This window comes from Sarcophilus harrisii, chromosome 4, assembly GCF_902635505.1.
Source record: "Sarcophilus harrisii chromosome 4, mSarHar1.11, whole genome shotgun sequence".
In the NCBI taxonomy this organism is placed as follows: Eukaryota; Metazoa; Chordata; class Mammalia; order Dasyuromorphia; family Dasyuridae; genus Sarcophilus; species Sarcophilus harrisii.
The window spans coordinates 410,789,534-410,804,023 of record NC_045429.1 but is presented as its reverse complement, the minus strand read 5'-3'; the positions used below and the strand labels follow the sequence as shown (position 1 = coordinate 410,804,023).

General features: G+C 40.9%; 1 protein-coding gene across 1 annotated transcript; it reads right to left on the bottom strand.

The window, feature by feature from the left end:
* Positions 1–6,188: 6,188 nt before the first annotated feature.
* Positions 6,189–13,706, bottom strand: TMEM167B (transmembrane protein 167B). Its single transcript, XM_031967206.1, has 3 exons — positions 13,489–13,706; positions 10,248–10,379; positions 6,189–8,746 (listed from the first exon to the last, which is right to left on the bottom strand). Exons 1-3 carry the CDS (start codon positions 13,496–13,498, stop codon positions 8,664–8,666), a joined length of 225 nt encoding a protein of 74 aa, XP_031823066.1. The 5' UTR covers positions 13,499–13,706; the 3' UTR covers positions 6,189–8,663.
* Positions 13,707–14,490: the final 784 nt, after the last annotated feature.

Sequence of the window (14,490 nt, the reverse complement as noted above, 5' to 3'; positions counted from 1 at the left end):
TCAGTGGAATAGGTTAGGTTCATAGAACAAAATAGTCAATGACTATAGCAATCTAGTATTTGACAAACGCCAAGGTCCCAACTTTTAGGATAAGAATTCACTATTTGACAAAAACTGCCGGGAGAATTGGAAACTAGTATAGTAGGCATAGACCAACACCTAACACTGTATATCAAGATAAGTTCAAAATGGGTTCATGATATAGACATAAAGAATACCATTATAAACAAATTAGAAGAACATAGGATAGTTTACCTTAGATTTATGGAGAAGGAAGAAATTTGTGACCAAAGAAGAACTAGAGATCATTATTGATCACAAAACAGATAATTTTGATTATATTAAGTTTAAAAGTTTTTATACAAACAAAGCTAATACATATAAGAACATTTTTACATCCAAAGGATCTGATAAAAGCCTCATTTCTAAAATATATAGAGAATTGACTCAAATTTATAATAGTTCAAGCCATTCTCCAATTGATAAATGGTCAAAGGATATGAACAATTTTCAGATGAAGAAATTGAAACTATTTGTAGCTATATGATAAAGTGCTTCAAATCACTATTGATCAGAGAGATGCAAATTAAGACAACTCTGAAATACCACTACACACTTATCAGATTGGCTAAGCTGACAGGAAAAGATAATGACAAAGTTGGAGGAGATGTGGGAAAACAGGGGCACTGATACATTGTTGGTGGAACTGTGAATGGATGCAACCATTCTGGAGAGCAATTTGGAACTATGCTCAAAAAGTTATCAGACTTTGATCCAGCATACCCTTTGATCCAGCAGTATTACTACTGGGCTTATATCCCAAAGAGATTATAAAGAAGGGAAAGGGACCTCTATGTACAAGAATGTTTATGGCAGCCCTTTTTGTAGTGTCCAGAAACTTGGAAACTGAGTGGATGCCCATCAGTTGGAGAATGGTTGGGTAAATTGTGGTATATGAATATTATGGAATATTATTGTTCTGTAAGAAACAACTAGCAGGATGATTTCAGAGAAGCTTGGAGAGACTTACAGGACTGATGCTGAGTGAAATGAGCAGAGCCAGATCATTATACACTGCAGCAGCAATACTATACAATGGAAGCATAAATGCTTTATCTAAGTTCACAAAGCTAAAGTCAGGACTAATCTCTGACAAGATGTACATAAAATATAAAAATTGCAGGGTTTCTACTTTCTACTCTCATCCTCCTACTGCTCCCTGGCTAATCCAAGCTCCCCAACACTGAAACATTTCTCCTCACCATTCAAATGTGCCTGTGGCCTTATGAAAGGCTTTGGTAGGTGACTGGCTAGCTAATTGAATAAAGTGACTTTTCTCATGGTATCATAATTTAAAAACAAAGTTTTATAGATGACTTTAATCATTACATCGGAGTCATTTCCTTCTGTCCCAACCTCCCAAGCATGGAATGTTCTCTTCTAACAAAGAAAAACAGTTAAAGAAAAGCAATTGATAGGTGGAATAATATCTGACAGGGTGTATGCAGTATTCTACATCTGAGATCTCTCATCATTCTACATCCAGTCTCTTTGCTTAGAGAAAGAAGGTATGTTTTCTTATCTATTCTTCTGGGACCAGGAAGATGAGTGCTCCTGATTCCTGGCCTAGCACCACCTGATAAACCAGTTCTAAGGTACCATACAAAATAATAAGGAGATAATAAGGTACCATACAAAAAGTATTGAATTTGGGAATCAGGAGACGTGGGGCATGTGTAATCCTAGCTTTATGGTTATGGCAGCACATAATTTACTCAGTTCTAATAAGGGGGATAGTATGTCCATTGCCCACCTCTCAGGGTGAGAAAAGTTCTTTGTAAACCATAAGGGGCAATTTAAATATCTTGGCCAGGCTCCCAGAGGCCTCCAAACCACCAGACTTTGCTTGTGCTTGCCAGGAAGTGGAATACCAAGGCTCCAGGCCAGATTAACTCTCACCTCCTGCCTGGGCTCCTAATGAGCCACACATCACCTCTTGCTCTCTTCTGCCTCAAGGTAGGCTTCCAGAGACGAATACCACATGTCATGAGGATGTGCTGAGATTTTGAGGGATGATACTGAATCTTCAATTACCTGGCTTCACCATGAGCTCTCCCTATACCAATAACACTGAATCTCCAGCTTGTGATGAGCAAAACATACCCTGAAACCCAGCTCTCCCCTACCTTGTTCTCACCAACATCAACCTCATACCCTTACTCCAGATCTGCCCACCCCCATAGTGCTGCCTGGAACTCCTGCTCCATAATTAACCAATTCCCTTTCATTTTTAACAACTTCTTGCTCCTTCCATCTTCTGGTTCTGACACCTGGCTTCATCCAGATAATGAATCCCTGGTTGTCCTCTTCAGTACTGGCCACACTGTCTCTCATCCACCCCTCCTAACTCTACACACACACACACACACACACACACACACACACACACCCTGGATGTCAAGCTGGAGTATTCCTTACTTTTTCAGATTCTCTCTCTTCCATCATCATTCAGCAACTTTTCCTCCTCTGAGGTTCACATTTTCTAAATTCATCACTTAATCCCCTACCCTTCACAATTCCCTCCCTCTTTCCTCACTGAGCTTGGTCCCTCACTTAGTGGCTCATAATCTCCTTCTCAACTCCTGCCTTCCTCCTAGGACACTTGAACATATATACTGATGTTCCTTCAAATATCTTACCTTTCCAATTCCTCAAGCTACTCAGCTCCCACGATCTACTTAGTATCTCAGCTATACACAGGAGTGGTCATACTCTTGATTTTGCCATTACCCGCAAATGTTCTGCTTTTGTGTTCAAGAACTCCTAAATTCCTCTATTGGATCATATTTTTTTTTCATTTTCATTCCATCTCTCCCCATGGCTTATGATTTCTAAACTTATTTATCCTCCAATTTCTTCATTTTTCAATACTTTTCCAGGTTATCACCCTGGCCACTCTTTCAGTTTCCAACTCTTGGTGAGACAGTTCTACTTAATACTATTTTCTATTCTGATCCCTTGTCCCTCTGTCTTTTCACCAATCACATCTTTCCTAATCCCACCCCTAGATTGTCCACTTCCTTCACTGCTACCTACACGATACTGAGAGGCCATTGCCTCACTTAAATCCAATTCACTTGCAAATCAAAACATCAGCCTTCTGAAGTCATTGGTCCTTTTTGGAGAACAAAAAAGTCCGGAAACAGGGATGATTGAGTTCACTACAAATGTATGCTGCCTAATCCGAACTGGTTCCTCCTTACAGCTAGGCAATCTTGCTCCTTTTTATAAGGTTCCCCATCCCATTCACAACAATGGTTATTTCAAACCTTTTCTTTCTCCAAGCCCGATTGCCCTCATTTTAGCTAAGGATTTCACACTTCACTGAAAAAATTAAGTCTATTCACTAACAAGTGCTCCCTTTTCCTCCCTTTTTTTCAGTGATGATCTATATCACCCACTACCTTCTCCTTTGTTCTGGTTCTGGTCTTTCATGAAGTAGTAGTTCTCTGAGTTCTCTGAGTCAGAACCGCGCTATAAGAACTTTTAAAGCTCACCCATTCCATCCAGCAGATTTGCTTCTTGAATCACTATCTTTACCTCTAATTTTTAAAAATCTCTCCCCTTTTTCCCGGTTTCTTCCTTGTTGCCTATAAAAATGTTCATCACCCCATCCTTAAAAAATATTTATCTGGTCCTACCAAACCTGTTAGCTAGAGTCAGGTGGTGTAATGAATATTGTTGAACCTGGACTCAAGACGACTCAAATTCTGGCTCATATATTTATCTGTGTGATCCTGGGCAAGCCACTTACCCATTCTTAGAATGCTTCTTTAAATGTAAAAGGAGAATAATAAAAGCACCTAATTCATAAGATTGTTATGAAAACCAAATGGGAGAACATTCTATAAAGAGCTTTGCAAACTTAAAGCTAGCTATTACAACTATAAATGCTATTATCATATATAAGTAAAATATATTTAATGTGTAAATTATAAACATGTGTATAATACATATATGTATTTATATATGTATGTGTCTATACATCCACATAAAAATACCATTATCATCCTGCAGGTGATCCCCAGAGCTATATGTTTAGGCCTACTCTTTCCTGTGAGCTCCAGCCCTGCATCACTAGCTGACTGGACTTTATTTTTTGCAGGCAAACGTGGCTTGCCCAGGATCACACTGCTAGTAAGTGTTAAATGTCATAGATTTCAACTCAGGTCCTCCTGACTCCAGGGCTGGTACCATCTAGTTGCCCCTATTAGACATTCTGAACTGGACATTCTGTAGTCATCTCAAACTCAAGATGCCCAAAGCATCAACCAGTGTCCTCCCCATTACTAGTAAAGGCAACACAGTTCTTTCAGGCACCCACATCTGAATTTTATATAACATTCTTGCCTCCTCTCAACTCACATTTCCAATCAGTTGCTGAAACCTGCCTTTTCTTTCCCCTTTGATATCTCTCATCTATTTCTCATGTTCTCCCCTCACACAGGCACAGGTCTCATCATCTCTTGCCTAAAATATTGTCTAATATAGTTTAATCAGTCTTTCCGCTTCAAGTCTCTTCCTGCTCTACTCCAGCCTCCACACAGCTACCATGGACCTTTGATCCCAGATCATGTCACTTCTCCCCCCCATACACATACTTAGGAAACTAGTGGCTCGTTATTACTCCAAGATCAATTATATCCTCTTCTATTTAGCCTTTAAAGTTCTTCGTGATTTGGCCCTTTCTAATTTTCTAGTCTTTCTACAAATTATTTCCCTTCACAAACTCTCCACTTACCATTCCTCTGTTCCATCTGGTTGTCCTCTGTGGCCAGAACACTCTCCCTCCTATTAGCCTCTTGGAATCTTTGACTCCATTCAAGTCAGCCACAAAGGCCACCTAGTGCAAGAAGCCTGTCCTGATCTTTCACCTGCTATTGCTTTTCCTTCTGAGGATATCTTCTAATTATGTTCCTAGCCATGTATGTGGTGGTCTACCTCCCAGCTTCCTAAAACTGTAGTTCACAACCCCATATAGGGTCTCAATCTTTGGGAGCACCCAAAGAATGTGAGTCATGAAATTGATTTATCAGCGTTTGATTTGTATATCTATTTCATAAACCTATATACCCAGCACCATGTAAAAATTTGGAGGGCAAAATGGGTCATAAGTGGAAAAAGTTTAAACTTTTTAAAGTTCTTTGATGATAGGAAGTTTTTGCTTTTATTTCCAATGCTTAACATAGTGTCTGGTACTAAATGATTAACAAAATTCTTGTTGATCATCAACAAGATTTGTTGATTTGTGTTCGTTATTGAGTCATTTGGGATTTTCTTAAGCAAAGTTGTTTTGTCATTTCCATCTCCAACTCATTTTACAAATGAGGAAACTGAGGCAAACAGGGTTAAGTGACTTATCCAAGGAAACACATCTAGTAAATGTCTGAGGTTGGATTTGAACTCAGGAAGAGGTCTGGCACTCTATCCAATGAACTCCCTAGCTGCCCCTCTCAAAAACCATTTATAAGAAAGCTGCTACATTTTCCCCCACAAGAGCATTTTTTTGGGAAACTTCAAATCATACCACAAAAACAGGTCACTACATTATCAGGTATTATTACCCTTTTTAGTAGTATCCAACTAATATTTATGAAGCCAGGTACTGGGCCAATTGGTAGAGATATTAAGACAAAAACAGCTCTTCCCTTCACAGAGCTTATTTTCTTCAGAGTAAAATATATACAAAGTAAATACAAAAGTATTTCTGGAATTGAAGAACACTGAGTAGGTATGTGAATGATCCGGATTCTGGAAAAGATTCAAGAGGTGACCCTTAACTTGGGGTTTAAATGGAGCTAGAGACTCCAAGAGACAGAGGTAAGAATTTTCCACACCCATGTAAAGGTATACAGAAATCAAACTAGGGAAACAACAAATAGGCCAATTTAACAGAAATGTAGAATACACAAGGGGGAGTAACTTGAGCTAAGTCTGGAAACATAACTAGAGCTGAAGGACTTCAGTGTAAAGGACCTGAAATGCCAAATAGAAGTATTGGGTTTTTATCTTGAATAGAGAGCTAGGGTGTGCCATAGTCAGACCTAGGCTTCAGGACTAAGGAGCACTCAAGAGATTATATTGAAGCAGACAAAATCTGCATAAGACAAATGGAAATAGACAAAGGCTATAGGGAAAGAGATTTTATTTCCAAGAATTTGTACAGACAATGGTAAGTAAAAAAATTCTTTAACTTTAAAAAAGGAGCTGCCCTCCTCAATCCACCTGACATAAAGGGGAGGGGTTTGTGATCATCCTAGTTTTTATACTAGATATCAACATCAGAAATCCCAATATTGACATCTCCTTTCTTCCCTCAGCCACTAATTCACCACTGCCCAATGGAATGGCTTTCTGGTGTTTCTGCTTGTGATTTTCTGTGGTAGGACATGTTAGCTAAGCTGATAAACTCACTTGGTTAGGGAATTCCTGGTTCTCTACTTACATAAAGAATTGTGAAGCTGTGAAAAACACAATTAAGCATTTTCTTCCTGTGAATAATTATGCTTACCTAGTACATTTTTGGTTCATTTTGGTAAGAAAAACATTTCAGAATAAAATTCCTCAAAAGTTCATGCTGATCAACTTAAGAAGCCATATAGATTGGTTTGGACAAACCGCTGTAAGAAACGAGACTAGTTTAATCTATGAAGCTGCTTTAAGCACCAACCTCAGAGATGTTAGTCCTATTAGAAAAGAAAATACATTAAAGCTACTGAACTCAGTATGTGCAAAATGTGCTGAACCTGGGTCTCTAGTGAGCCATCCCAAGCTCACTTCCACCAGGTGGATCTCATTCCTCCCTTTCATATCAGTCACTTAAAAGAAGTCTTTTTCCTTGTCAAAGATCCCATCAATCCCAAGAGAACACAGAATCATCCACTCATATTCTTCCCATAGATCAAGCCCAATAGATGGCTGCTCTGGTTGGTCTTACGATGACTTTCTACTGCTGCTGGGGGTTCTAACGCCAATAGACTCATTTTGCCTAAACCCTACTTTCCAGCAGCTTTTACTGGTTTGGAAGGAGCAGATATAAAAGACAACTCATCATCTCCCCGTGGCAAGCACAGACAAAAAACTTTCCTTCTGAGAGATTTAGGAAAAGTAGAACCACTTTTTTTTTTTTTTTAACCTAAACAGATAATTAATAGACTCAAATCTACACTTGTTGTTCAAGGTAATTTAATGTGTTCAGCCCTTATTATAAGAATATTTTTGATGCAGAAGCTCTGGCCTCATCAAGCCCAATGCCACTGTAGATCAAAGAAGAGACGTGGAAATGTCAACACTTTTTTAAAATGTAGAGTTCTCCAAACAGGTTTGAGCATCCATTCTTTCTGGAAAACTCCCCTTATCTCAAACTCATTTCAGAGGCATGAAAAAGCCTTAACCTGTCTAAGTCTAGACACTATGAAACAATATATGGATGAAGACCATCCAAATGGCAGCACACTGCCCCCTTCCCAGACTTAACTATTCATTTTTTCCCCCTCCCAGACCAGTTTTCAAGAAAAGTATATGTGGGATCACAAGAGGTAGCCAGACAAAAGTAGAAGTAATTGAGAACTGTCCTAACAATCTAGTCTTTTCAAACAATGAGTATGGATCTTATTATATTTTGGCTAGAAATGCCAATCTTTCTAATATATAATAACAAATGTTTGTAATATGATAGGTTCCCCCCCTCCCAACTGTAAATAAATTGTAAAATTCTTTCCTTTAAAGTTCCCCCTCCCCTAAATGGCTACATTTCAAACTTCTTTAATGATTGTATTCAAATTTAGGAAATTTGAAAAATCTACCAAGGCTAAGGAAAACAACAGTTTACTAATTCTCCATGTGCCATTTAATCTGGTTAAAACTCTAAGCCTGCATTTCTGACTACCAGCTCTTTCTCTTCTCTAGGATGTATCTGCTTTCTGGCCAGACCCCAAACAGATATGCCCTTCCCCAACCTTAGCCATTCCCCAAGATTGTCTTGGCAGAACTCCTACATATTCAGCAACCAGCTAGTTGGTCTGCTCTTTTTGTGCACAGAAGGGAATGTCTCTCTGTTATACCCCCAGATGGATATAAAAAAGAGAACTTTCTAAAGCCAAACTCTTCCTTGGCATTGCATAACTCCCATTTATCCAATTTGCCTAATGCAGATTAAACAGGGAAAAAAGTGAGACTTGAAAAATACTCTCTCCCAAGAAATCATGGCCCAGTCTACTCTTCCTACTCTTCTTAGGCTTACTCAATTTTATGAGATCCTGAAAAACTGCTGAGGAACAAAATACATGACAGGTACTCTTCAGCAAGAGGTATGTAATGTTATCACCAAGAGGTGCGCTATATAGCTGAACACCATAGACTCTTTGCAGCGGATTAATTTATAAACAGATCAGAGGAAGGTAGAGAAATTGGCTGTCGGGAATCCCCCCAAGCGGTGATCCCGAGGAGCTTTTTCTAGGCCTGGCAGGGGCAGAGGATGCAACGTCATCCTGGGGGTGGCTTGCTGATCTCAGTCCAGCTCTTCTACAGGGGGCATAAGTCCCTGAGAGGCCTCTTGCCCCAGGCCCCTTGACTGGCAGTTGGCGGTTTGGATGTCTTAGAGTTCATTTTATAAACAAAACGTAAAATGCCATCACAATGCAGGCAATTGCCACAGCAGCATGCAGTCTGGTTCCAATCACAGCAGCTGTGGGGGAAAAAAAAGCAAAGAGCAAAATGACCTCCTGTCTTTCAAACAATTTTTCACTTTCTGATGAACACTTTTGAGACCCCAAGTGTGATAATCAAAAGAAGTTTCAGGTTTTCTTGTCCTGAGTTCCATGAGATGTGTCTGCCATAATCTGCCTCTAATATAGATCTATTCCTTCTTTCTATTTAGCACCTCTTCCTTGCCCTTTTTCTAGAATCCTCCATTTCTGACTTTTCCAGGTTAAAAGGGGGGATGGAGAGTAGTGCAGGGAAGGAAGGAAATAAAGAAACAAGAAACCTCAAGCCCACGCAGCCCAACCCCAACCTAGGAGGAGTGACAAGAGTTTGGCTTAACATGGGTGTAGCCACTCTCCGAGGCAGATAAGTCTCTCCCTCCTTTGGCCTCCAGTGACTTGAAAGTCATTGCATTTGAGTCCTATCAGCCTCTCTTAGGAATCTAAGGGACAGTTGTATATTTGTCTCTGTGAATGAGAACATAAGTATCCCTTTCCCTAAAACCTTCTTTCATCTTCCTTGTCAACAGTGGTTCTTTGGTACTTCAAGGAAGACCACAAGCCTAATCTTATGCCAATGAAAACACACCAATAAAAGATCTACAACTTTTACTCTTGCTAACCAATCCTCCTCTTCTGTGAAAGTCACTGGGCACCCACAATGAACTAGGATGGACACTAGACCACAGTTTAGAAAGCTTCCTCAAGGTCATGAGAAGCCAGCTAAAAAATCCTAATGCCCCAATTCAGACTTAGAGCACTAGACATGGAGTCAAGAAAACCCCAGTTCAAATCCAGCCTCAAACACTTAGCTCTGTGACCTTAGTATGTTGCTTAACCCTTTTGTCTCAGTTTCTTCATCTGTAAAGTAGGGATAATAACATCACCTAATTTATAGTTTTGTTATGAAGAAGAAATGAGATAATAATTGTAAAGCACTTAGACACATAGTTAGTGCTAGATAGACGTTAGCTATTATATTTGTTGTTATTGTTATTACCTATCATGGTGGTAATCACTTATAGAGCTTGCCTTCCAGATAAAGGAACCAAAAATGAGGTCAAAAAGTCAAAGAAAAATGAAAGTCAAAACCTAAGAGGGAGGAAAACTCCAGGTTATCTTTCTTAGAGTTGGAAATTTTAAAGTTGGCTTAAATCCTTTTATTAGGATTACAGCCTTCCCAACAAACTCAAGGTTTGTCAAAATTTTTGTCAGATATTTTTAAAATGTACATGTTGCATATTTTTCAGAAAGTTCAGAGCACTAAAATAAATCCTTGAGTTCCTAATTACTCCTATTTTTAATGCTCATTTCTATTCTAAATGTCAGAAAAAGAATTTCCCCCAATCCTAGATTCTTAAAACTTCTTTTCACTGCCAAAATATTCTGAAAACTTGAACCTTATCTCATATAAACCTTCCCATCTCTTGCAAATTCCTCAATGCTATATAAAAATCTCCTCTTCCTATTCCAGCATCATCTCACCTTTGTAGAACACACCCCAGACTCCCTTCTTCTCTGAGAGCAACCAGGTCCTGAGACGAGGCACCTTCTTGAAGTAGGCACAGGTGCAAACAAACAGCAAACCAAATACCAGGATCCCATCCAAGGAATATACTGTGAAAAGAAAAGAAACAAAGCTTGGCTTATCACTTATTGGTAGAAAAATCAGTATCTGAGCTAAGACTGATGATGCTCCCTTTAGAGGGCTGGGAGTGAATAGAATAGTGAACAGTATAAATTGGCTAGGCCATCTTTTAATAACAGAAAGCAGTTTTCTGCTATTAGCAACATTGCCTCAATTAAGTTTCAACAAATATTTGTTGAAAGAATGAGTATGAAATAGATCCCCAATACTCTCAAAAGCTTCTTAAAGAGCATTCTTTAAATCAACTTCAAATTTTTTTTCCACCGTATACTTGCTAGATAAAACAATGGGTATCAATTACTAATTTCACAAACATTTATTAAGCAACTACTATGGGTCAGACATATGCTAGAGATATAAAATAAAAAATGGAATAGGTCTAGGGTCTCTCCCAAGGAACTTACATGTTGGGGGCAGGGGGGAATGAAAGGGAAGGGGAAAGAGAAGTAATATAAATATATGTAAATACAAAATACATACAAAGTAATTAAAAATTGATTTTTGGGGAGAAACCACTGGCAATTGGGGAAGATCAGGAGAAGCCTCAGGTGACAATGGAGCTGAGTCTTGAAGAAGAAAGAAGTATTCTGAGAGAGGGAAATGAAGAAGTGCAGCCCTCCTAGAAGGCCCAGGGGCAGGAAGCAGAATGTGTTGTATGTAGATCAATAGGAACACTACTTTAGCCAGACAGACTCAAGAATTCTGAAGTTAGATCACCTGAGTGGACTATCCAGAGAGTACCTCTCTTATAATGCCACCCAAATAGTAGTATTGAAAACTTGCCAACAAGTGAGATATATACAGATATACATACCCATCTTTTCAAATCTTTAATAAATAATGCATTTGAGTTTTAAATGTGAAACAACTTGTTACTTTTACTATCTGAAACCTAAGTAAGATTTAACAAAATAGTGCCCCATCCCCAGTTTAAAAAAAAGAACAACCATCAGTTCTTCTGAAATCAGGCTTCCATGCATGACAGATGACAAGAGACTGACAAGGCATGAGATATTTTTAACATATTCTTGTTATAATACACCCATTTAAAAAAAAATACAAAGGAGAGGGAAGTTTACAACTAAATACATCAGATTTGGCTCTGTTGGGATAATGGCTTGGTGAAGATGGAAAAGTTCAACAAACTTATAGGGGCTAGAGTTCATATATGTATTACTGGCCCATATGTAGACAGCAACTGTAAATATTCTCTTATTAGGTAGAATACAGAACAACATCTAACACTAAAAACCTCCAACTTCTTAAAAGAAAAAAAGAATGTAGAATCTTTAGCAAACCATAAATAGAATAACAAATAAGGAATCTGATCTTGAGCTCTGTATTTCGTCCCCTTACAACTTGAAATCTCCTTATGGCAGGGTGGTGGTGCAGAGGAAAAGATGCTGGATCAGCAGCCAAGGAACCTTGGTCCAAATCCAACCTAACTAACCTCTCTGACAACTCCATAACTAACCTCTCTCTGAGTCTGTTTCCTCACCAGTAAAATAAGGAGTTTGGACTAAATAATTCTAGTACTTTCTTTCAGCTCTAAATCTATGGCTTTGCCTATATCTCAGATTTCCTACCCATAAAACCAAATTTTAGTTTGAAGGAAAATTTTAAATCAGTTGGATGCAACAGTAAACACAATCCTGATATCCTCCACCCCTCATAGGAGAAAGTTTTTAGGCCTTCATTTAAACTACTGTCTCCGCTGGCCACCTCACAAAAGATTGCCTTCAAAGGGCACGGAACCTCTATTCCAGACCTAGTTGTGTCAGTTGTGACTCTCTGTGATACCATTTGGGGTTTTCTTGACAGAGATATTGGAGTGGCTTGCCCGTTTCCTTTCCTTCTCTGATTTTATAGATATGGAAATTGAGTCCAAAAGGGTGAAGTGATTTGTCCAAGATCACAGAGCTTGTGTGTGTCTGAGACCAGATTTGAACTCTCTCTGGTGCCAGACCCAGTGCTTTAACCATCCCACCCTGCTAACCAGAAAAGGAACACACAAGGATTTTTGCCTTACTAACATCATGATCATAATGCTTCTGGGGCAGATGCTACCCTCCCAGCTCGGGGAAATAAAAAGATAATCAGTGTGGCAGTTATCGGGTTACTTAGAAAAAAGGCATGAGGTAATTACCCTCCTCCCCGTTTCCTCATACGGAATTCAATCCTTAGTTTCTGAAGCCAGAAGTATTTCCTTGGACACAGTTTGTTACAGTTCTGCTTACCAGACTGATTCCTACGCTAAGAATGACATGTTTATGGAGCACTTTAAGGTGTTCAGAGTACCTTCTTCACAACAACTGGTAGACCGCTCTCTATCCGGAGTGTCTGGATATGATCAATCGGTCAGAATTGTTACTTGCATTAATTTAACAAATTTATAAGCCTCAAGACCACAGCCAATAGCCTAAGGTTCGGTACCAAAGGATCGGGACACGATCCGCCTCCGATCCTTCACGTCAGTAGCAGTTCCCCCGGACGCGGTTTGCAATCCACTTTACATGATTTTATTTTCTCTCCCCAATGACCCGAGAGCAGGCAGACGCTTTCGCCATAGTCGTCTGACACAAGAGAAAAGGGCTCATTAACTGGTCGGGATCCCACCGCGGATGAAGAGACTTCTAATCCAGGTTTCCCGACTCCGCGCCTCCCTCCCGGCTCGATCCAACTGACGAGTCACTTCCGAGCCTCAGTTTCACCCTCTGCAGGAGTCGGACTCCTTTCCAACCCTGAATCCCCAGGCTCTAAACTTGTGGAGGCTGCGCTCGCAGGACGCCGACACAGGAGCCCCCTCCCCCAGCCCGGGACAGCGAGGGGGGCCGACTGGCGAGCTTGGGCCGCCTCCCCCACCCCCCGTGACCGGCTCTGTCCCGTCACCCGCGGGGTCGGACCGCGTCTCTGGCCTTCTAAGGGAGGAGAGCGGTCCCCCGCGAAGAGGCTCCCCAAGTTTTGGGAGCAGGAGGGGGCGGGGAGAGCGGCCACGTCAGTCCGGGCCCCGCCCGCCTCCCCTCCTCCTCGGCCTGCCACGTCTCCCCTCCCCCCTCCCCGCGCCGGGCGCCGTCTCACCGTTCGTCATGACGGCTGGGCCCAACCGGGCCAGGGCCGGAGACCTCGGGGCTCCGGAGGCGGGCGGCTGCCGCTGTGGCGGAGACCGGCTCCCGCTTGACACTTCCCGATCTGAGCCGGAGTGACTGGCAGGGGAAGAACAACGCAGGCGCAGGAGGAGAGCGGAGAGCGCCGAACCGCGGCCAGGCACGGCCAAGTGAGCGCCGAGCGTACGTAAGGCGCGGGGCGGCGGGGAGGCGGAGGCGGTAGTCATGGCAACAGGTTTCCACGCTGGGGGCTGGACTCTCCTAAAAGGCGGAGGCTCCGGGCGCGTGCTAGGTAATGCTGGGCGCGCATCCGTTGAACTTTGCAGGTACCTCTGCAGGTTATTAACTAACACTCGTACGTGGAAAGCGAAAAGATGAGTTGGTGGGCTTTGTGCCTGCTGCCCAGTTGCATAACCCTGACTCATTCTTATGTCTAATAGAAATTGGATCTGAGTTCGTTCCCTATTAGTATCAATAAATGATAGCTCTAAGTTCCCTTTCATGAAAACACTTATTGATTGATTGATTGATTGATTGATAGGGACCATTAATAAATATTTGCTGAACGATTACATGAAGTTTAAGTATCGGGTGCACCAATTAACTATTGACTTTTCTGGATCACAATTTCCTCGTGTATTTCCTTATGACAACCCTGTGATATGGGTACATAAGTCATTCAAAAAGGTCTGTCAGTTTCAGTCTTTCGGCTTAGTACTCTGGGAAAATCTTGGTGTCTGGTGAAGGGAATAAAGCTTATGACCTTATCAGTTCAAAAGGACCAGTGGCCCCGGGGCATTCGATCATTTGTGTTTGCAGCTAATGCAGCACGTTCATGCCCTGAGAAATAAAAATAATAGAGTGAATCTCAATATTACATCTTTCCAGAGTCTGGGTTTTGTAGAAAAGTGCAGCATCATTTGCCATGGGATGATGAAGCAATTTCTGAAAGTGACTTTGGGGAACTTAACCCAAG